Source organism: Tympanuchus pallidicinctus, unplaced genomic scaffold (assembly GCF_026119805.1).
Source record: "Tympanuchus pallidicinctus isolate F22 unplaced genomic scaffold, pur_lepc_1.0 scaffold24, whole genome shotgun sequence".
NCBI classification, from domain to species: Eukaryota; Metazoa; Chordata; class Aves; order Galliformes; family Phasianidae; genus Tympanuchus; species Tympanuchus pallidicinctus.
This window is the reverse complement of record NW_026294741.1, coordinates 9,702,094-9,725,258: the sequence shown is the minus strand read 5'-3', so window position 1 is coordinate 9,725,258 and position 23,165 is coordinate 9,702,094. Positions and strand designations below refer to the sequence as shown.

The window sequence follows — 23,165 nt, the reverse complement described above, 5'->3', positions numbered from 1 at the left end:
TTTCCAATTTTACAAGTCTGTGAAATCCTGATGAAGGTGTTGCTGATACAGCCCCACATCTGGAGGTGAGGACTTGAAGCGGTGCTTCCAGTGCATCATCATCCACAGTACTGCTGTGAAAACGTTCATTTGGGAAGGCTGGATCTCCAAAGTGCCACAGCAGCAGCCATGCTCACCCCAAACGGTTCACTCTGCCCACTGTTACCCATTTCTCAGGATTTTCTCTAATTAAGAAAATTCCAACAAGTATCTCAGAAGCCACCCAGAACTCAGCAGAGGATAGAGAAAGTGAAAGCAGGAGGCAGCGCTGCAGTTTTGTTGCCTAGACAGCAATCTGATGGCTCAGTGCTATGTTATATGGGTCACATTAAGGCCTTAATCTTAGGACAAACTCCGAAGTCACTGAACAGCCCTGGCACGCAGGCAGGCTCTGCTCCACTGAGGCCAAGTGCCGGAGAAGTGAGGTCCCCTCACTGGTAGGGCTGCACCTGGGGACCTCTGTGCAGTTCTGGGTCCTGCAGCGTAGGGAGGCCTGGGCTGGAGAGAACACTGCAGAGCCACAGAGATGCTGACAGTGCAGCATTCCCAGAGAGGAGGAGAAGGGATCACGTTGCTCTTGGAGATGAGATGGGCAGAAAGAAGGGAATGGGTCAGAATGCAGAGTATTGACTGAGAGAGCAGCAAGGCCTTTTGGAGGAAGGTGTAGGGTCCATTCCTTCTCCAGGAAAGGGCTGGGAAACCCTAATTCAGAGACAGTTGGCTGTATTTCCTCTTCTTGGAAAGAATTCTGACACCCACGCGATGTAATTCTTGTGTTTTCCTCCTCCAGAGGTCTCAGTCTCTCTCTCCCACGTATCCCACCCTGCACCAGTGGAACAGAGCAGGGCGAATAGCAGAGCAAATCGCAACCTGCAGCTGAACTGCCAGGCAATACCTCGTGGCTCTCCCTGCCCATCCCTGCACGGCCACACTTCCTTCACTCCCCACGGCCGCCTGGGGAGCCCCGGGACAAGGGCACCCTCTGGAGACTGGAGAAAAGTCAGCAGCAAAACTCCCTGCTTCTCCAATCACTTCTTGGTCATTGCTGTCACGTTTTATTGCGCCCTCTGACATCAGTGCTGCCACAGGACGAGGTGGCTGGGCTTCTCTGGGGACGGCAGAAACTGCAGGGAGCACAGCAGCATCTTCCTTCAAAGAAAGAAACACACTGATCCTTTGAAGACCAACGCAAGCTGTGATCTGTATGGGAAACGCTGCTTTGCACCGGCGGGCTGATGGTGTAATGGATGGAACGGCTGCATCCAGGAGCGGCCGACAAGGGGGATGGAACCGGTCAGAGCCTTCTGGCTTCCTACTGGTCTGTGCCGTAACTGAAGCACATTTGAGACTGTTTCGTGCTCAGAGGGCCGACTTGATGTATCTGCTGCTACGTGCCTGCTGCACAAAGCAGCCGTGTGCTTCCACAGCAGCAGGACAGCTGTGCACCTCTGGGCTCCCTGACCCTGCACTGGGTGCACCTGGGATTTGGGGCTGTCATTTAAAGCCATTCACAAGGACACATTTGCTTTTCCAGACTGCAGACAAACAAAGCAGCTCATTAAAAACAACTCACTCTAGCTTGCTGAAGAGGACCCGAAAGAAATGTAATATAGTGATTTAACAAAGCTTTATCATTAGACAGCAGCTTAAGATTGAAGATGGCAAGGTGCACTTGGGCATTGGCTGCCTGGAGGGGAGGGCAGAGCGCACAGCCAGGGGGACACTTGGTCGGTTTTTCCAGCAGGACAATCATTTTGTGTGCCGCTGAAATCCTTCAAATTATGTGTGTAGATGGCTCCAATCACAGCTCACAGCGCCCTCTGTTTTGAAGGTGAGAGAAGACAGAAGTCCTCATGCGGACTCTTGGCTTCCCATCCCCTCCCATTTCCAGTGGCTGAACTCCACTGCCCTTCGCAGCACAGCACACAAGCTGTTAATTCATAGCTCCTTCCCAAACGCCTGTCCTATGGGAAAGCAGGGCTTCAGCAGAGGAAGCTTTTGAGCACGGTGACCTTTGCGAGCACAGCAGAGACTTGAAATAGATGTTAACACTTGGGATAGTTCTTTGAATACAGATTTATTTTGATACTTGACAAGCGTTAAGCCTGAAGTACAGAAGGCAAAGAGTGGAAATTTGTGCAATCCTGATCGACAGATTTTAATCTTTCTACAAGTGAAAGTTGTGTTGTTTGTCTGAAGTTAAAGATGTCAATCAGCTCACACAGCCATAGAGATGCATTGCAGTTTGGCTGTTTCACATTTTATTTGAGGCACATTGCACATCTGGAAACTCCAGGTTTTGGGAGCAACTGTTCTGATTATTAACACAATTAAAATGACCTGGATCTGAGCAAAAGAATAAAGGCTGAATTGAGGAGCAGAAGAGACCTAAAGGAGGGAGAATGGAGGACGGCTCATTTTCTTCAGTAGCTGGGATGCAAACCTCAGCAAAGACCCATGACGCATCAGGTCTGGCCATGGCACGTTTTACCTTTTCTACCCCTTTGCCGAGCAAGTCTTAGCCACAGGTTGGACAGAAAGGAAAGGAAAATGCAGCTAGCAGTAGGTAGCTGGTTTGATGAGGATGGCAGAAGCTCTGCAGTTGCCGCTGCACAGACCGCTCCACGTCAAGCCGCCCTTGAAATTGAGCCGTACGGAGTAACAGGACGAATACCACCAGCCGCCCCCGTTGGCGGAGGCACAGTTCCCGCTGTTGGTGTCCTGATCCAAGTCCTTAGCAGAGAACTTCATGTTGTCGTGCACAGTGGCGGAATTGGCTAAAGCCATGGCATCCCCCGCTGTGCCCGCGTAGGAGCCCAGCCGCAGCCGGTAGCCCTGGGCCTCGTCGTCCAGACTGAAGAGGTTGTAGTCTGCGAACCTGACGTTGTTGGAGGCATCGTGGATGACGAACCTGACCTGGTAGACCTTCTGCTTGGCGATCTGGTGGATGTACTCGGTGCCCAGCCAGTAGTCGCCGCGCACGTTCCCAAAGCCGTACTTGTAGGTGCTCCAGGACTCGGCCCAGGTGATGTCTGTGTTGTGGCTGTTCCTCTGGATGACCGTCCAGCCCCCGTCCGTCACGTTCATCTCGCAGTACACCACGAGGGGGTGCAGCCCTGAGGGCTGGATGATGTAGACGCCGCTGGGGCTGCCTGCAGAGAGCTCACTGCAGTCCTTGGGCCAACCTGGGGCAGATTAAAACACGGAGAACCAACAGGCGCGGTGACACCAGGTCTGCTTGTTGGCTTCTGTGACACTGATTGCTAAAAAATTTGCAGATGTGGAAATTTGCCATGCAGTAAAAAGGCTGTCACTGTGTTTCCCACTGTAAGTGTATGAACAGAAAACCTTTGTAAGGGAAACACAGTGATTAAAAAACCATGGATGCATTTTGGCCATGCAATCAGAGAATTTGCTTCTCTTTCTTTGTTCAGATCTTTGTCTCCGCAGCCTTCCCCAGTTTTCACAATTATCCTTCCTTCTAATAATACAGGGGCTCAAGCTTAGCCTGGTGAGGGCTTCTTTTACTTTATTTTACAGAAACTTAAATGAGAAAGCGTGTTGTTCCTGCAGCTCTGAGATCCACCTCATCTCTGGGTTCAGGAAGGGGAGAACCTCCTGTTGGCATACCCTGGGAGGAGCATCCTCTGCTTGCCCCGTGCAGAGCTTCACAGGGCAGGAGAGGATGTGTGACGTGTACATAAGGCTGGGGAGGCCTTTGGGATCTCAGAAGGAACCGTTCTATGTAAAGTTCTGCACTGAGTTTTGCCCAACAGGAGATGAGCCGTGCTGTTCCCGGGTTTGTGCCCACCCACTGCTGTTTGGCCCTCGCTGCCTGCACGTCCCAGTGCCGGAACCCTGCAGGCAATGGGCTGTTTGTGCTGACCTGTGCCACTGGCTCTGCCACGCCGCACGTCTCCTTCATCTTCACCTGCATTGGGAAAAGCAAAACGAGTGAGCTGGGCAGCCCTGTGCCATGGCACAGAAGTAACTCCGGCTTCCAGGGGCTGTTATTTCTAGCACTGCTGTTGGTAGGATACTTCAGCAATGCCACCTGGCTCCATTTTCTTCTTATATGGTAGCTTTGCACTGTAAACTCTTCAAAGGAATGAGGCACCGGGAGAGGCAGGACTACAGAGGATGAGTCGCTGGGCTGCATTGTTTGGTCCACTCAGCATTACGGCTTCACAGAGCTGCCTGGTGTGGACTGCACCACAGCAGCAGTGATGAGTACAGGGAAAGACTGCTGGAGGAGAGGGACTGAGAAGCAAGCAGACTGCGTGGAATTAGATCAAACTGCTGAGTGATGTTGCTGTAACCCCCCAAGCTGAAGTTACCAGCTCCTCAGTGCAGACTGAAGGCGTTGATGTGTTCAGTTCACAAAATGCTTCGAAAACCTTCGGACAGGAACAGGAGCTCAAAGCAAAGTGATAGCAGGGCTTTCTTTATAAAGAAATCACAGCATCCGTATTCATAAATCTGCATTCCTCAAACACCCACAGTGACCTCTGTTATTGGTGTGACTCATTTATTACACCATTTAGCTGTGAACAATCTTCAGAAGGCATTAAGTTCCACGGAATCAGAATCGTTCAGGCTGGAAAAGTCCTCTAAGATCCCCAACCCCAACGCACCCCACCGTGCCCACTGCCCACGTCCCTCAGTGCCACATCCCCATGGAACACCTCCACGGACCCCTCTGCTCCCTGGGCAGCTGTGCCACTGCAGCACCGCTCTTTTGGAGAAGAAATTTCTCCTAATATCCAATCTGACCTGGTGACATTTCAGGGGTTTAGACAGACTACAGAGAAAAGGTCTTCCTTTGGATATCTGCAGGTCTCTAGATAAAGCTACCATGTACATCCTGTCAATAATAAAGAAGGCTGAACTTCCAGATCATGCAGTGTATAGAGAATATCTGAAATGGGAGAAAGATGTGATTGAGCTCCTGTTCTTTCTGAGCGTGTCTGCCCTTCACCACTGTTCCCTTCCACACCTCCCCTCTGCGCAGAGAGCAGGAGGCTCCTGGTGTTCGGATGATCAATGTTCAGGGGTGTAAGAGAGAAAACACATACCAGGATGGTGCCCATCTGAGTGGAGATTAAGAATGTCAGACAGATTTGCTTTCAGTCTTGTCAGGTTTTCAATCTGCACAGCAAGAAGAGGGGCGAGCAGGGCCAGCATGCAGGTACAGAGCAGGAGGCCGGAGTGATGAGCAGCTGCAGGGAGAGCAGACACAGTGAGTGGAAGTGCAAACCCAGCCTTCCTGGTGAGGGAGCTTTGGATAAATAAACTCAGCAAATGTTAGAACAAACTCGTAAAACAGACAAAGCCACAGCATTAATTACGCTGTGCTTTACCGAGGGGCAGAAATATAAAAAGAAACATTCCGCAAAAGTACGCAACTGTCTGCAGCCTACAGGGATGGGGATTTTCCACGGGGAAAGTGCAGCTTCCAGGGATGGAGTCACGCTGTTCAGCTGTAGCATTGGCCAAAGCAGGACTCCGTGGCTTCCACAATCAGATGAGGAGCATTTGGGAACCTGACCAATCGGACTCCTTCAGACTGTGTCAGATCAGGAGCTTCCCCGACAGCTTGCTCGCAGCCAGCCCCATAGATGAGCATCTGCGAAATGCCTGCCCCACTCCCGTGCCCTAAGAGGCTTCAGGCCGACGGCTGCTGAGCACCTCAACTAAGCTTCCGCTCTGTTTATAAATGCACTCGATGCTCTGGGCACAAATATAAGGCACTTCACGACACAGCGCAGTGCGGAGTGGGTTTAAGTGCGCTCAGGAACAGAGGAGGGAGCGCGAGGAGCAGGAGGGCGACAGACAGGGCGGGTGCGCAGCAGGAGCCGCGCTGACCCACAGCCCAGCGCAGAGGTGGCAGCAGCCCGGAGGAGGAGGGGCGCAGGAGGGGCATCCGCGCAGCGCCCAGCACGCACTCACCCATGATGTTGCTGCAGGGTCCCTGTGGAGCGGGAAGCCGAGGTGCCTGGCCTGGAGGCACCGTGCTTATATATGGGGCTCGGCGGGTGAGGGCAGCGCTCCGCCTTCCACCATCATCCCGGCTGGAGACGGATGGTTTGTTTGCCCTCCGTGTATCAGCATCGCTGTTCATTCCCCAGCTGCACCTTTCTGTGATAAGAGATCCTAAACCAGACGGCAGCCGGCATCCCGTGTTTGCACATCACTCCACTGGACTGGCAAATGCTCCAGATAAGGAGCGTTATTACTGGATTTGACACCAAACCCTCTGAAGGCATCCCTGACCCAGGCTGCATGGCAGAGCCTCTCCAGGTGCTTCGAGCTCTGGTTGCCCTCCTTCGGACAACCTCTGGTTGCTTTGTGTCCTCACACGTCAGCACCAAGGTGACACATGGTATCTGAGGCGAGGACCTGCTGGCACCACAAAATATGCTGTAGTGAAAGAGACTCCAGCAGCCCTGAGAGCTTTTGTGAAATAAGGGAGACCTCTCACTTGTTAACCAGACCCGATGTGGTTCTGCTGGCACTAATTGCTGCTTGAAGAGCTCTGTGAATGAGTGTAGGGCTCCATATCCCATATGGATTCCCGGACCATGTAGGATGCTCTCCCAGAGCACGTGCAGCCTGCACAGCACTGCTGGGCAGTGCCCATACTGCGTGCCATGGGAAGAGCAGGCGGTCAGCAGAGCCCCCTGAGCTGCCACCAAATGTATGCAGAAGGAAGGGAAGTGCAGGGGAACGGTGCTGCTGAGGAACCAAGTTTGTGCTCAGAGCTGCCCAAAGCACTTCTAGGGGCAGGGGTGGCTCTGGGGAGCAGGCTGCTGCCTCCAGCCCTCAGCATCTACCCATAGTGGGCACAAAGAGGCAGGGAGTGTGTGCAGCCCAGCTCTGTGCCTGGCCCTGAGCTGGTGCCATCACAGGAGGGCTGTGACACGCTGCTACCCAGCAGCTGCTGAGAAGCCACCACCCATGGGTTTTACACTCTCTAATTCCCGCATGCCATACAATTTGTGCTGCCGGTAATCATGGTACTTTCTGCACTTGGTTCCTTCTATTTTCACATTCCTGCCCTTCCGTTTGACTTTTCCCCACACTTCATCTCCTTTAGCTCAACAGCTGGTAGATTCCTGAAGAGGTACAACACCCGGACACCTCCAGTGAACAGCATCTGGTAAATGCCCCACACCTGGGAAGCAAGGGACACTTTGTTTTTTAACAGAAAGAAATTTATGACCTATTTGTGTCACCTTGAGCAAAGAGAAGATCCCAGATGGGCACACGAGGAACGGAGGGGTGTGCACTGGGACAGAGCTGGCTATAAAGGGGCTGACCCTCGCATGGAGCTCAGAGCTGCAGGACTCACTGCCCAGGCTCCTGGCACCCGTGCAGCGCTATGGCGATGGGTGAGTTCTCTTTCTTTCCAACAGCTCATTTTGTTGAGTGCTTACAGCTTCAGGCACAGTCCTGCCACACGGCAGGGGATGCAATAGATCAAGCTAAGTGGCAGCAGTGGGGGACCATGGAAGCCAGAACAGGTGAGCCTGTCCTCCCATTTCCACCTGCTCATTTATTTTCACTTCTCTGCTGCTGCTGCTGCTGTGTCCCCATGAAGTGCACGTTCCGCACCTGGGGCAATGAGTTCTATGCAGCAAACTCAGCTGCAGTGCTTCAAACTATTTGCCCAGAACGTGCTTAGCACAGATTATTTGTCGTAAAAATGCCTGTTTACCCCTAGCCCTGTAGAAAACAAAGACAATCAAAACTACCAGAAGGAACAGAAGAATCCGTGACCACAGGCTGCAGTGAGGTGCAGGGATGAGGCTGGCTGAGGAACCATCTCCCAGCCCACATATCCTGCTCCATGTCTGCAGCTCTGCATTCCCTGGTCACAGCTCCCCAGGGCTGCTGAGGGGCGGGGGCGGGGGGGGGCTGCCCAGGGGTCCTGACGGTGCTGCACCTTTCCCTCCCCAGGGCTGCAGGCTGGAACACGCCAGCTCCGTGTGAACCTCATCCTCCTGCCCGTGGCAGTGGTGATGCTTCTTCTCTGCACCAGCCCAGTGTGCGCCACAGCCTTGGCTGGTGAGTAGGGGTGTGGGTGCTCCCACCAAGCTGAGAAGCCCCCAGGTTTGCTGTGCACCACTCTGGGTACTGCTGAGGACAGCCGTGCCGCCAGGTGCTGGGTGCAAGCCTCTCTGTTCCATTCAGACCTGAGCTGCAGAGGAGGCTGGTTCTTGTCTTTTATCACCAGCAGAGAAGAGCGATTCCCAGCATGTGCAGGGTGCAGCGTCCATTGAAATCCAGCATCTGTAGCACCAGTCCAGCTGCACACGGTGCCTCACCAGCACATTTTGCAATGCATGTCTTGCTTGATTTGCTGTCTCAGGGTTCCCCGCAGACTGCAGCCACCTCACCAGCAGCAGCCCCAGCGGGGTGTACGTCATCCAGCCGGCGCGGTCCCCCCCCCGCGTGGTGTGGTGCGACATGGACACCGAGGGCAAGGGCTGGACTGTTGTCCAGAGGAACACTTACGACACTGAGATCACGTGGAAAGAGTCCTGGACCACCTACAAGTACGGCTTCGGGAACGTGCAGGGCGACCACTGGCTGGGCACCGAGTACCTGCACCTGCTGACACAGCAGGGCACCTACAAGGTCCGCTTCGTCGTGCGGGACAAAGCCAACGTCACCCACTATGCTGAGTACGACATCTTCAGAGTGGAGAGCGAGGGCAGCGGCTACCCGCTGAGGCTGGGCCGGCTCCTGAGCAGCGGGACGGACTACCTGGCCAGCTACCACTCCTCGGGCATCCACGACAACATGAAGTTCAGCACGGTGGACAAAGACCAGGACCAGCACAGCGGGAACTGCGCCAGCAGCTACGGGGGGTGGTGGTACGACAAGTGCCAGAACGTCCTCCTCAATGGCAAAAAGTACATCCTCTGGCCAGAAATCTGCCCAAGAGGTGACTGCACATCATCCCTCATCCTGGTCAAACCCACCGACGTGTGCTGACTGTGCCAAAGGTTGGGGGAGTGCCTCCATCCGCAGCCCGGCCCCCTTTGCTCCTCAGTCCCATCAGTGCTACCCACAGTGTGAGAAATCAGCTGCAATAAATCCCAGAGCCAGATTTTGCTGCCTCCTGTCTCCTTGCTGTGTCTACACTGCGCACACACATGCAAGTGGTCCTGGGGGGCGTCAGGGAGCCTTGAGGGGCCTCTAGGCTGCCTCTAGGGCAGGAGGAGGGGGTTTGTGCCATGGGGGATCCATCTCTGGTGGTCCCAGTGCCAGGCATGGGGGTGGTGCTGTGAGACTCAGGGGAAAGTGAGACCCAGGATAGGCAACAGATTGCAAGCAGGTTAGTTCAAGCTAGGAAATAATGAAGCTTTATCCTTCCCTCAGCTAATGAGAGGGTGACATAAACTCTGGAGAAAGGGCCCACACAGTCACACAACAAAGAGCAGGGACCTTTTTCTTGGGATGATGTGGGGGTTTCACACTGGTGAGCAGCTCGTCTCCATCTTGCTGCTCTCTCATTTCCCCTCATTAACAGAACAGAGGAAGAAAACATGATGAACAAGAAAGCTTGTAGATTGAGACAAGGATGGGGAAAATTGAGGGTGCCCCAGGCAATGGATGGGCCATGGGCAGTCTGAGCTGTGAAGGCACCCAGCCCACAGCAGGGGTTGGAACTGGATGGGCTTAAAGATCTGTCTCCAACCTGAGTCATTCTGTGGTCACTCACCAGTTAATGTCACCAGCACAACAGATTCAGTGTGAAAGAGATTAATGTGATTTATCTCTTCTTGTTAGTACAGACCAGAAGAAAAAAGTCTTTCTCCCCATCTCCGTCACTCCCCCACTGCCCCTGCTTCATGTGGGCTCTTCCATGGCTGCACCTGAAGATCTGCTCCTACTGGAGCCTACAGGCTTCAGGGGAACAGCCTGCTCCTCCTCAGACCTGCTCACAGTGACCCCCTGCAGCCCCCTCATTATCAGAACCTTCCCACGTAAACCCAATGATCATCAAGGTGTTACGTTTCTAAAATAGATTTTATTCTCCAAAGCAATGTGTTTTCAGAAGGACAGGTTTGGCAGTGTGTTATTCTGATTACAGTGTAATGAAGATAATAACAGCTCAGAGGAAGAACCCAGCAAGGGAAGCAGAGCGACTCCACAAAAGAGATGAAAAAAATCTCTTGAGAACCCAGGCAACGTGCCTGGCATGGATGGGCAGACAAGAAGCACTAGCAGTAGGTAGCTGGTTTGATGAGGATGGCAGAAGCTCTGCAGTTGCCGCTGCACAGACCGCTCCACGTCAAGCCGCCCTTGAAATTGAGCCGTACGGAGTAACAGGACGAATACCACCAGCCGCCCCCGTTGGCGGAGGCACAGTTCCCGCTGTTGGTGTCCTGATCCAAGTCCTTAGCAGAGAACTTCATGTTGTCGTGCACAGTGGCGGAATTGGCTAAAGCCATGGCATCCCCCGCTGTGCCCGCGTAGGAGCCCAGCCGCAGCCGGTAGCCCTGGGCCTCATCATCCAGACTGAAGAGGTTGTAGTCTGCGAACCTGACGTTGTCTGCATTGTCTGAGATGACGAACCTGACCTGGTAGACCTTCTGCTTGGCGATCTGGTGGATGTACTCGGTGCCCAGCCAGTAGTCGCCGCGCACGTTCCCAAAGCCGTACTTGTAGGTGCTCCAGGACTCGGCCCAGGTGATGTCTGTGTTGTGGCTGTTCCTCTGGATGACCGTCCAGCCCCCGTCCGTCACGTTCATCTCGCAGTACACCACGAGGGGGTGCAGCCCTGAGGGCTGGATGATGTAGACGCCGCTGGGGCTGCCTGCAGAGAGCTCACTGCAGTCCTTGGGCCAACCTGGGGCAGGAGAGAGCGTGCTTTAACAAAAGGCTGTGCAACAGAAAAAGAGCACGCCTTCATCTTGTGGAAGAACAGACGGACAACTGGCCGGAGCACCTCGCAGATTCTCAGCTGTCCCAGCCCAGAGAGGTCAATGCGCTCTCCTGACAGTGCGACTGGGTTGGCCTCGGACCTTTGCTCATCTTCTCCAACAGGACCTGGCAGGAGGTGGCCCCAAGGGAAGGGCAACAGTCCCACTGGACCATGCTGGTATCAGACTCGGAGAACAATATAGATGCTGAAAGGGGCTGTGTGGCTAAAACAGAGTTGGACTGGACAGGGATGTGAAAAGGACCTTGCCCCTTCCTGTGGCTGAGGAGAGAGAAGAACAGCCTCTGCCAGCACACAGGTGCCTTCATCACCTGCATAGTGCACATACACACACACACACACACGCGAGCACTGCAGCCTGTGCTGGGCACTTCCTCACCTCTGTTAGCATTAAACCTGGAGTGGGGTTGGGGTGAGAGATGCTGTGAGGCCCTTTTCCACACAGAGTGGCACTGGACCCACCCCTTACTGGCCAGTGTGGCAGGAGAGAGGGGAATCTAATAAGACCCCGTAGAAGAAAGATAGAGGTGCATCCCATCGCACACCTGCAGTTGGATATTAGTAAGGGACACAGAGCAGCACGCTCTACCTGAGCACACGACGCCTGCATCCTCGCTGTGCCTGCAGTTGTGTTGTCCCCAGGCCCTCAGCGTGCACTGAGTGAGCAGGCTCTCGTTCCCAATGCAGTTAACATCATCCAGCCAAATAGGTCCGGATCCACTTCCAAAGAAAGCTTGAGATGGAGCTGACACTGCTTCCCCACAGCCAAGCTGCCTACAGACCACAGAGGCATCTTTCAGGTCCCAGCCGTCGTCACACACCGTTCCCCACTCATTGTGGTACCAGACCTCCACCCGTCCAGAGCAGGGTTTGGAGCCATTCACCAGGCGGATCTCACCTGTGACATGGAAACCAACAGCACGGAGAAGAGTTGGAAGAAGTAGGGAAGATCCAGCAAAGCTGGAACTCAGATCAGGAAATGCTTTCTGTCTCCAGAGGTGGAGCCCAAGCAGTAAGATGTAAAGCCTTAACACCTCCTGGATGGAGAAGGTGCCTTTATCTTCTAAAGTCCCCATTTCCAAATATTTTTGCTGCGTTAGAGATTGGGCATGGCATTGCAATCTGTGCCTCCAGCCAAATGGGTATCAGTCATGCTCTTCTAACACTGGTAGCACTTGGTGCTATTTGTGGACCCGATTTTCCTTACCCCAGACCACTGTGGCCAGCAGAGGTTTTCTGACCTGCTTGCTGAGCCAGCCCAACTTCCACCTCCCTGCAGGACCAACCTTCCCCGTCCTACCAGACACAGAGAGAGGGCAGGACACCTGTGCATGGGCCCGAGCATGGTTCTGCCTGCAGAGATGAAGGCCTTTCGTGTACCTACCGTCTGTCAGCACGCTGAGAGCTGATGGACTGCTATTCGAGACAGATCGACTGAGGAGGGTCAGGTCTTGGGCAGCATCAATGAGACTCATGGCAGGCAGGGCCACCACACAGGCAAGCAGCAGGAGGGGAGCACATTGGGAAGCTGTGGGAAGAAGGGACAAGGTGAGTGTAGAGCACAGTTCCACTGCTGTTGTGAAGTACCTGGTGCCACCCTACTGCCCTGGCAGCCAGTCCTCCATCCACAGGAGCAAAGGGAGGGCTCTGCTGGTGCGGTGGGTTTAGAGGGGGCAACCCACCCTGCTCTTCACACGCACTCACCCATGCTGCCTCCACAGAAACACTCAGAAGCACAGGATGTGTCTGGAGACACGCTTTGAACCACAGGATTTATAGCTGCAGATGCTGGGGAGGAGTGCGGCTGACGCTGCCCCAGGGCCGGTCCTGTGCTCACCTTGGGGCACACAGATGACTGCCAGTAACAGGGCTGTAACCCAAACGGTCACTTCCCCACAGCAGGCAGATTGATCTTCTCTGATAAGAGCCTTTATCAGGACCAGAGCAAATATCGCTCCAGCTGCAGAGTGGCAAGCAAGTTCTTAGAAAAGCTCATCGGTGCGCTTCCCCGTGTGCCACGCAGGTCTCCCGTGCACATACCAACTGCTTTCCAAGATGTTTGCTCAGCTCCCTCCTGTCGCTTCAGTGTTCATGCTGGAGATGCAGCCCCGCTCAGTGCAGTGCCCTGTCACGCCAGAGTCTCTCCTGCTGGATCCGTGCCGAGGTGGCAAGGAGCTGGGTGCAGTGAGATCCCTGCTTCCTTCTGGAACGAACATGTTGTGTGGCTCAATCGAGTCCAGCAGGCATGAAGCAGAACCAAAACGATGGTGGAAATGGTCTACCTTGTCATATCAGGGGCCAGCTGAAACACAAGACTGTTTGTGTCCCACTCTCAGATCCCAAGCATCACCCTGGGGAGCACCTGGTGCCAGGAGAATCCCCTTCTCCTTAGGCAGAGTGTGCAGAATTGAATTGTGTTGCTTGCATGGAGAAGTCCAGATCTCCTCAGGAAATCTCCAGAGCTGTTCCTGGGCACCAGCTTGCAGCTCAGCCACTGGATCAGAGCAACCAGGGAGATGGACAGGATTTCCAGAAAGTTACTGTGTGAATCAAAAAATGGGATGTTTTCCCACCTGCATGATCTCTTAGATGATGTTTCAAAATCACTTTTGCACAGATGAGATGGTTGAACAGCATCTCTGATAGGGATGGGACATTATCCATGCCCAGCATTTCATGGTTCTTGATGGGTCCGTGTGAATGCCACAAGTCACCAGATCTTTGATCACTGGGGTGGCCATGAAGCCACGCCAGGCTCACAGAAGTCCCATCCGAGGAGCCAGGAGTCTCTGACCCGTGGAGGATCATGAGGAAGACGACGAACTTTTAGAGTTCTGAAGGACACGGTGTGCCTGGAATTGCCTCTCTGCCAAAATCCAAGCTAAGAAAAATGACAGAATGAGTTCTCCAGGACTCAGTCTGCTCCCCAGAGGCACCATGCCCATAGCCATAGGGCAGCTCACCCACCAGCACAGGCTCTGCTTCGCACCCCTGCACAGTGCTGGAGCAACAAATTCAGAGGGAGTCGATCCCCAGTGTGACTGCAGAGAGGACGAGGAGCTGTGTGCTGATGGAGAGATACAATCCCCTGTTGTACAGGTAGCTCTTGCCCTTGACAATTTCCTTTTCCTTACTGGCCTCTGGACCATCTGCAATAGGGAAAATGCCTGTCTCCCAGCTGCGAGCTGTCAGTGTTCCCATTTCCCCACAGGAAACCTCAAAGCACATCCCCTAAGGAAACACCAATGTTTGTGCTGTCAAGTAGTTGTGCAAACACACATAAAATTTTACTGCGATATAAATGCCACATTCTGTGCTTTCTTATGGCGTTATAAAGAGGGATTCTATTTGTTTAAAGCAAACATTAATGTATCAGGAAGATAGGATTAAAAATCCACTATCATCTGAGTATGGGCCAGAACTAAGTTCTCGTGATAACCTACAGGCTCTATGAGCATCTGCACGATGAGGAAGGGGCTTTTGGTTCCAATCTCACTCATGGAGGAACCTCTCCTTCCTCTTAGGTTTCGATGGATTCAATGCCTGCAAGCGCAGTTATTGAAAAGCAATATTTATGACCATGTTGCTACTTCCTGATCCTTAATTCAGAAGGCAAAGCTTGCCTTCTTATCTGCATATGTTCTGCTGGTCCCTTTTTGCACGGGTGCTGCAGCACTTTCCTGTACCATCGTCCTTTCCTGTTTCCTTGGCCAGTTTCCTCTGCCAAGGGCATCACTGGAGTTGGAAGGGACCCCTAAAGGCCATCAGGTCCCACTCCCTGCAGTGCACAGGGACCCCCACAGCTCCATCAGTGCTCAGAGCCCCTGCAGCCTGACCTTGGCTGTCTGCAGGGATGGGGCACCATCGCCTCTCTGGGCAACCTGTGCAGTGCCTCACTGCCCTTAGTGTACAAATCTTCTTCCTTGCATCCTATCTAAATCTCCCCTCTTTCAGTTGGAAACCATTCCCCCTGTCCTGTCACAACAGACCCCGCTAAAGAGTCTGTCCTCTTCTTTCTCCCAGCAGAGGGACAGGTTGGAATGTGGCTTTTGAAAAGTGACACTGGCACCAGGCTGAGAGTGACAAGGGCTGTTTGGGGATGGAATCTTACTGGGGTTGAAGCTCAAAATGTTGGCTGGGATCTCTAGTCATATCTCTCTCTCTCCCTGCACGCTGACCACCGCGCTGTCCCCCAGCTGTGCAGGGTTATCTGCACATCCCAAACCACGTTTAATGGCTCTGCAGTGCAGCAGCTATGCTGAGCTTTGGTCCCATTCCACAGCCAAACTTCTGCCACGTTCTCCTGGATGGACTCTCCTCACTGGGTTTGCGTGCATCACCCCACAGCACAGCAGATGTGAGGTCGCTGCGGGGTGATGGGTTCACAAGGACATGACATGAGGTTGTTTGAATTTACCATCTTCATTGGTTGTCAGAGCTCACCAGCTTTATTGGCTGTTGGAGATAGCCAGCTTTATTGGTAAGGTTCAGCTCTCCAGAAATATCTTTCACATTCCAAGCCCACGCACAGAAGATGATACAGATGTCACCCCGCGGCCATCTTCCAAAGAGGCACTTCTAACACCCTTTTACTTCCAAGCCAGTGAATTTTCATCTGCACTCACAGTATGTGCAGCCCTGCAGCGATGTGGGTGCCAGGTTTTATCAGTTTAACAAAACATTGCTTCTTTGCAGTGCTCCAGCACTTGATCACAGCAGCCTCTTCCCTTCTCTCTGCCTGCAGATAGGAACTATTTGAGGTCAAGGCTGCATCTCACAGCTCCCCAGGTGGTAGGCAGCAATGTGACTTTTCTTTCTGCTCTGTCCCATTAATCTGTGAACAGCTCCAGCCCTGCTGCTCCGTCAGGGCTCAGCCAAGCCCCAGCTGAGCGTGAACAAAGTTCAAGTTCATTCTGCCTAGCAGACCCTCAGCATGGCAAAACCGCAGTGGATGTGTGGGGATCTGCATTAAGCAGACCTGGAGGAAGTGGGTGAGGTAATACCAACAGAAACAGACCAGTCACCAATTTCAGAATGGATTTTGATTAGCTAAACACTCCACCTTTTGGTGGAGGTGAACAGCTCATGTTGTCGGGAAGAAACCGGGAATCAGCAGAATTAACTCCAGGCTGGAGGCAGGAGAGCTCCAGCGCAAGGCCAGCAGACCCAGCAGAGCAAAGCAGCCTCCCTGGTCAGCAAGGAGCCTGCCCAGTGCAACAGGGAAAGAGCAGTGATGCTGGCACGCCTGGGGACAACATCTCCAAGCAAAGGGAAGGAGCAGAGCCACGCAGCTCATCCTCATCAGAACCCTGCCTGGTGGGCACGAACCTCACGTCAGGGGTGGCAGAAATCCACCTGGGAAAACCATGGCCCAGTCTCCTGGGAATACATCAAAGCAGCGTCAGTCATCTAATAGGATAAGTAACATCAGCTGTTACATAGAGGAGCCCTAATGGGATACTGCGCTGTGCTGCAGACGGTTTGATGTATCTGGGCCACTGCTCGCTAAATCCTCCCTGAAGTCTCCTCTTCTGTGGCTGTTCTGGCTCCAGAATTAATTGGCTCTCTCCTTTTTATCAGAAAGATGGGCCCCGGGCTACCTGCAGCTCCGGGCGCAATGCACTGAGGGCCCCATGCTGCCTCCCAGCAAACGTGGGCACGGTGGGTGGGAACCCTGGCCCCCAACCCAGGGCAATGGGCCCGGGGATGGTGCTGCAGGACAGTGGGGCTGCCAGCAGCTGCAAGAGCAGAGGGGGCTGAGTCATGGGAAGGAGGGGAAGATGACACAGGAACAACTGCTCATCACTCGTCATGCTATCCCCTGCTTTCCCCTATATTCAGCTAGTGAGGCTGCACCTCGAGTGCTGTGTCCAGTTTTGGGCCCCTCACTGCAAGAAAGACATTGAGGCCCTGGAACGTGTTCAAAGGAGGGCAATAAAGCTGGTGAGGGGTCTGGAACACAGGCCGTATGAGGAGAGGCTGAAGGAGCTGGGAATGTTCAGCCTGGAGAAGAGGAGGCTCAGGGGAGACCTCATTGCTCTCTATAACTTCCTGAAGGGAGGCTGTAGTGAGCTGGGGGTCGGCCTCTTCTCTCGTGTCATTGGTGATAGGACCAGAGGGAATGGCTTCAAGCTACGGCAGGGGAGATTCAGGCTGGACATGAGGAAGCATTACTTTTCAGAAAGGGTGGTCAGGCACTGGAATGGATGCCCAGGGAGGTGGTGGAGTCACCGAGCCTGGGGGTGTTCAAGGAAAGGCTGGATGTTGTGTTGAGGGACGTGGTTTAGTGGGAGCTGTTGGGAAGAGGTGAACGGTTGGACTGGGTGATCTTTTAGGTCTTTTCCAACCTTGGTGATTCTATGATTCTATGATTCTATGATTCTGTGCTGCAGAAAGACAAGAGGAGAGAGTTTTCAGGTGCAGATACTGAGAACAGCTGAACAATCCCCATCCCTGAAGTGCTCAGGAAATGTTTAGATGTTGTACTGAGGGACGCGGCTTTGTGGCAAATATTGGTGATAGGTGGACTGTTGGATGGTGATCTTAGAGCTCTTTTCCAACCTTGGTGATTCTACGATTCTGTGATTCTGTAACATGGTGTCCAGAGTCCCGTGAATTCAAGGGTTCATCAGGGAGGAAAGGAAAGGAAAGAAAAGAAATGCCCCGAGGAAGTGCAAGAAGCCAGCAGATCTGCGAGCCAAAGCCCGTGTTTGGGAGCCAGCAGCATGGCTCCAGCACACTTCACTGGCTGCCTGCTCCTGTGGGTCACCAGCTCCCCAGGCTCACGTTCTAAACACACATCTGTCCAACCTGCAGCTCTGCTTCTGTCTCTATAAAGGGTAATACGAGAACATCCTCCGAGAGGCAGTTCTATCTCCTTCTTGTGTTCAATTCATTTGCTCACATAAATCCTTTTAGTCACACCAGGATTTAAAAGGAAGGCTGTTCCAGATGAATGCAAACATTTCTATTTCCTTTACCTACATCTTCCAACTTTAAAACTGCCTGTTAATGCCAGTGCTTCTTACAGCCCTCAGCCTGAGGAAGGCAACAATGGAAGAACTGATGGGTCAGGGGAACAGGTTGCCTTCTTGTCCTGAGTTTGCAAAGGAATCTCAAAATAACAACTTGCCCAGCTAATAGGGAGGGAATCCTTGCTAAATGGTTCTCTACAGTAGCCATTCCAGGCAGATTTTTGGATGCTGTCTATACATGGACTCATCTCATGCTCATCTGTGGGTGACTGCATAGAGGCACTGATCTTATGCATTTGCAAAGAAACATTTGGAAAGAAGATGTTAGACTTGCAAGAGTTTGAAGAACAACATTTGCCATCCACTAGAAAAGTGACAAAGAAATAACTGGTAACTTCAGTTAACTTCATGTAAACATTTTCTGAGTTTAAAGAGTGAAGACTACAGAGCTTTTATTGAAGAATGGAATTTAAATAAGGGAACTTAGAGCTGCTGCTTTTGTGATTTTAAAGAGAAAAGGGATGAAGAATCCTCATTTCCCAAGGGAGCTTGCAGCTCAGCAGCATGACTGCCACTGGCACTCCTTGCACTGCAAAGCAGAGCACTGCAACAGCCTTTTCCACTACAGTGGAAAAGGGAAAGTCCTGTTTTTACCCTATGAACAATCCTGGCAAGTTTTCATTCTTGCTTTGAAGGTCAGTTCTTTCCCTTGCTGATTTCTCTTACAAGGGAACTCCTCATCTGAGAAGATGCTCCTTTTGGTGAAACCCACTGGGCACTGCTGTCCCCACAGGTACCAGCTCTGTTTGTGACACATTTGCCATTTGAAGTCTCCTTGCAGTTGCTCTGTGCAGCACCACCTCACCACCACCGACACTGATTGCTTCTTTCAAGGGGAAGAATAAAGGGAAGAGGAATTTTGAAGCTGCAGCCCAGGACATGCAGCTGGGAGGTGGCACACATCGGTCGTGCCCATGGAGATGGCACCCTGGCTGGCACATCACTTACCCACCCCTTGCTGAGAAAGAACAGAGATTGGTTCAACCATGGGTTCCCTTGATAGGTTCAACTTTCTGCCTTGCAAACATCAAAGAAATCCAAATAAAATAAATTTTAGTGCCTCCTGATCTGTAAGAGCAAAGACAAATTGCAGTAATCCTGAATTTCCCACCATATGTAGCATATCCCCACCAGTACCTAGAGCAGGAGGATGATGAGAACTAGATCCCAAGCTGTTGCTGCCAATGTCCAGCAGTCTCTGTGAAGGGCTGCGCTTCCCGGCCTGCACATCCAGGACTCACCCCCCAACCGCAGTGTCTCTTGTTCAGCTCAGAATAGGACAGAGCACCAGTCACTGCAGACAGAGCCCTTTCCCTCCCCAGCAGAGCCAAACACACAGCCCACGACTCGGGTTTCCTTTTCCAGTAAATGACGGGCGCCGGCTGGGGACTGCCTGCATATCTTGTCCGAATGCAGGACTGCCATCTCCTGGGCAGCCGGGAAACTCGGTCTGCAGCAGCCCCTGGAAACCATCCCCAAACAGTTTTGATGTCATGTGGTCGAGAATGTGTGGATATGATGGGTACTGGGATGGAGGCACGGCCCAGTGAGGGGCACAGAGGGCAGCAGATCCCCCCACCTTCCATGGGCTCTGCTTTCTTGGCCCAACCTTTGCTGTGCCCCAGGTCTGCACCTGATGCCCAAGATCCCACCACCTACCAGCAGTCATTGAACCCATGCTTTCTCCTCCTCACCTTCCCCTGCAGCCCAGGGTGGCAGGTATGAGACACAAGGAACTCCAACCCAAGCAGCTGGTGTACGACAAAGCTGAAAGCAAAGAAAACAAATCCTACAAGATGCCCCATGCCATTCTCTTCCACCGGCTGCAACCCCACTGCTTTGAAAATAACTCCTACAGCTCCTACAGCATCTCACAGAGGTAATGGGAAACCTCAACAGCAGTTCCTAAACTCACCACTGGATTTATGGCATTAATCTCAGTTCTGGCAGCAGCAGCAAGTAAGGGCAAGCATAAACATAACAAAGCTTTTTTCTTTCTCAGTAGTAATAGTAGTAATGTATTAATAGTAGTAATGTATTAATCTCTCTCTGCTTGGTGTGGTGAGATGGCAGCAGGAAGGCAGGAAGCCAATGGGCTGATGCACCTGGGACCTCTCTGGCAACACACAAGCATCTGGGCTGGATCTGATTTCTGCTGTCACTACAGTACCATCTCCTTTCTCCAAGCATACTGTTTGATCCATGCATTGCAGCTGGTGGAGGGAGAAAGAGATGCCTTTGTAGCTGCATCCAGTGCTGGGCATCACTGCATTACCAAAATCTCCAGCCTGTTAAACAACCATGTAAAAATGCTTTCACTGATTTCTGCACGTCAAAGGATACTCATTACAGAACTCTCTGCTTCATAGAATCATAGAATCATTAAGGTTGGAAAAGACCTCTAAGATCACTAAGAGCAACCCCAATGCACCCACCACATCTATCACCACATCCCTCGGTGCCACATCTCCATGGCTCTGAACACCTCCATGGACGGTGACCCCATCAGCTGTGCCTCTGAGCGCGACGCTGATGCTCTTAGGTGTTGCAGAAATGGACAACAGCTCTGGCTCAGTTGCTCAAGCTCTGGTCCCAGTTCTTAGGTCCGCATGAGCCAAACCCCACACCTGTATGTGTGGGAGCACAGGAGTTTGGGTGCCTCACAGCTGGCAAGGAGCAGAAGGATGGGGAAAAAAAGCAGCCTGGAGAGTGGGCTCCCATGGCTGGAGACAGGGCAGAGGCCTGAGCTTTGCCTCAAGACTGGTCTTCCCATGGCCATCGGAGCTGTTCTGACTTACCCTGAACTGAACTGCATTTCTGACTAGGTTTGAGCTGCTAGATGGGGTAGCTTCATTTATACATCATAGGGATCGCTAAGGGGCAGAAGTATTGGAGAAGCCATGAAAGTATCAAAATAAGCTGGCTTCTGCTACTCTTTCTCACCATAACATCTTCCATAGAAAAACAGAGACTTCTCTGTCGGAAATAAAAGCTGCAGAATCGCATTTAAGCAGTCATAAAGTTTTTTTATACACACTTTTGCAGGAACAGAAAATTGACATTTTCTGACACCTTGGGTTACAGTGAGGCGCAACACAAGGCAACTAATGGGAGCACTTGGCAGCAGCTTAGAACAGGTAACACAGTTCTGTGGCAATTTATCCGATTAATCACCTCCTGTATCACACTGAGGGAAGTTAGCGGTGAGTTACAAACCCTCCAGGGTCTTTTCATGCCATGAGAGTGATGGGAAAAGGCTTCTGTGTTCCTGAGAGCCAGGCTATAAGCGAGCACCACTGAAAAGATCTCCATCAAACCAAAATGGGTTTTAGCTCATTCAGTCCAAAGGGAGAGCGTAAACTTTAATTAACTCAATAGCTGTCAAGAGCTTAGAGAGCTGCAGATTAATAGTGCTGGCACAAAGCTGCTGAGCATCAGCACTGCTGGCAGCCCCGCAGTCTTGCAGGGAACAGCAGCTCCTGCTGACATTCTGGTGCCAGGGAGCTGCTTGGAAAAAGCCCAAGCCCAGAAAAGGTGGCAGCCCAGCCTGCTCAGTGCCACCTCCAGCAGGCTCCTCACGAGGGGCTGCACTGCAGCTTGGGAGTAGGAAGGACTTGGAAGCCTTCAGAGGACCAATTCTGTGTGAGTGCGGAACACGTAACGATCGGCTGTCTTAATTCCTGTCCCACCTCTGCACTCTGCCTGCCAGAAGTGAGCCTTTGTCCTAAACGCAGAGCGAGGGACAAGAAGTGACACCCCAGAGGACAGTCTGAGTTCTGTGTTCTTGGAAGGTGCTTCAGCTCAGCACGCAAATGGACTTCCACCGAAGAATGGAATTTGACTGCTAAGGAACTTGGAAATTACTGGGGGGAAAGATTTTGAAGAAAAAAAAAAAAGCAACCACAAAAAAAAAAACAAAAACAAAACAAAACAAAAAAAACAAACCAAACATTGTTCAGTTTGAGTGAAAAAATAAAATATGGAAGAAAAGAACGTTGGCAAACTGCACTCACAGCTCAGCTTCAGGGCCACAAAGAGGTGAAAGAGGGTCATTTTGCAGAGTGCAGCAAAAATAGGGGAGAGCCATCAGTATGGTTTCATATGAGAACAAATTGCAATTTCAAGGCTGTTGGGAATATGTGAAGGCTCTCTGCATATCGTCCAGAATACACAACACAGGGAAATGGCATGGGTTCATTTGGGTTTAGTAAGTGGGGGACTGGCACTGCAAGGGTCAGCAGAAAATACTGTTTTATGGTGATGGTAACCAGGAAGGCTCTTTGCAGTGCAGCAAGGTCACTCCTGCAGCTGGAAGGGTGCAAAAATCCATTTCATCATTGACTGACACAAGCTGGTGGCTTCTTGATGTCTGTGAGTCAGCATGGCACTGCCCTGCAGCATGCTGGGTTTTCTCATTTGTATGAAAGCACACGTTGCAGAGGACGGTGCTGTTTCCTCAGCACGAAGGTGCTCAGCTCCAGTCGCAGGTGCTCTGGAAGTCTGGAAGTCTGCAGTGGGGATATTTCAGGCTGGGCCGAAGAGAAGACTACAGAGGGAAGTATCTGAATGCTTGCAGGAGACGCATATATGGATCCACAGCCGGGAAACCCAGCGCCCACTGGAGGCGAAGCCACTGCAGAGCGACTGCAGGAGTAGGAGCGGCAGAAGCAGCCACGTAGTGACAGCTACAGCAGTAAGAAGGAAAGCAGCCAGCAGCAGGGTGGTAGCCACGACACGGCTCTCTTGCTGTGCTCAGCAGGAGATGCAGCCACAGGAACTGCGCAGATACTCAGAAAGATGGTGTTGAATTATTTTGAATGAATTATACAAGGGAGCCGCTTGCTCTTCAACAGCATAATCTCTGGATTTAAACATGAATAGATAAGGGTCACTGAGGGAGGGATATTGATATCGTCTGACCATACCCAAATGCCACAACATTCGGCAAACTGCCTTGTTGCTCTGACCCACTCTTTGCAGCCCTGTCATCAGAATGGGGCTGCAGAGATAAGAGCTGCCGTGCCACACACACTGCCTTCTGCAAATACCGTATCCAACGCAACTCAGCTCACATCACAGAATGCCCCTTATCATGTTGTGATCCACAAAGGCACCCAGGCTCTTCTGTTATTTCCAGC

The 23,165-nt window shown here is 52.2% G+C and overlaps 2 protein-coding genes across 5 annotated transcripts; one reads left to right on the top strand and one right to left on the bottom strand.

The window, feature by feature from the left end:
- Positions 1–2,153: 2,153 nt before the first annotated feature.
- Positions 2,154–19,361, bottom strand: LOC128083560 (fibrinogen-like protein 1-like protein). 4 transcript variants are annotated; one of them, XM_052688948.1, is made up of 4 exons: positions 12,698–12,716; positions 12,378–12,521; positions 11,583–11,891; positions 2,154–3,224 (listed from the first exon to the last, which is right to left on the bottom strand). In XM_052688948.1, exons 1-4 carry the CDS (start codon positions 12,699–12,701, stop codon positions 2,596–2,598), a joined length of 1,086 nt encoding a protein of 361 aa, XP_052544908.1. In that variant the 5' UTR covers positions 12,702–12,716; the 3' UTR covers positions 2,154–2,595. The 4 variants fall into 4 exon arrangements, with proteins under 4 accessions (XP_052544908.1, XP_052544910.1, XP_052544907.1 ...); XM_052688950.1 differs by lacking the exons at positions 11,583–11,891; positions 12,378–12,521; positions 12,698–12,716 and adding exons at positions 3,926–3,970; positions 5,115–5,258; positions 5,989–6,017 and having other exon boundaries at positions 2,161–3,224; XM_052688947.1 differs by lacking the exon at positions 2,154–3,224 and adding an exon at positions 10,141–10,900 and having other exon boundaries at positions 12,698–12,818.
- LOC128083562 (fibrinogen-like protein 1-like protein) lies at positions 7,406–9,054 on the top strand. The gene is made up of 3 exons (XM_052688951.1): positions 7,406–7,562; positions 7,999–8,106; positions 8,411–9,054. Exons 1-3 carry the CDS (start codon positions 7,421–7,423, stop codon positions 9,037–9,039), a joined length of 879 nt encoding a protein of 292 aa, XP_052544911.1. The 5' UTR covers positions 7,406–7,420; the 3' UTR covers positions 9,040–9,054.
- Positions 19,362–23,165: the final 3,804 nt, after the last annotated feature.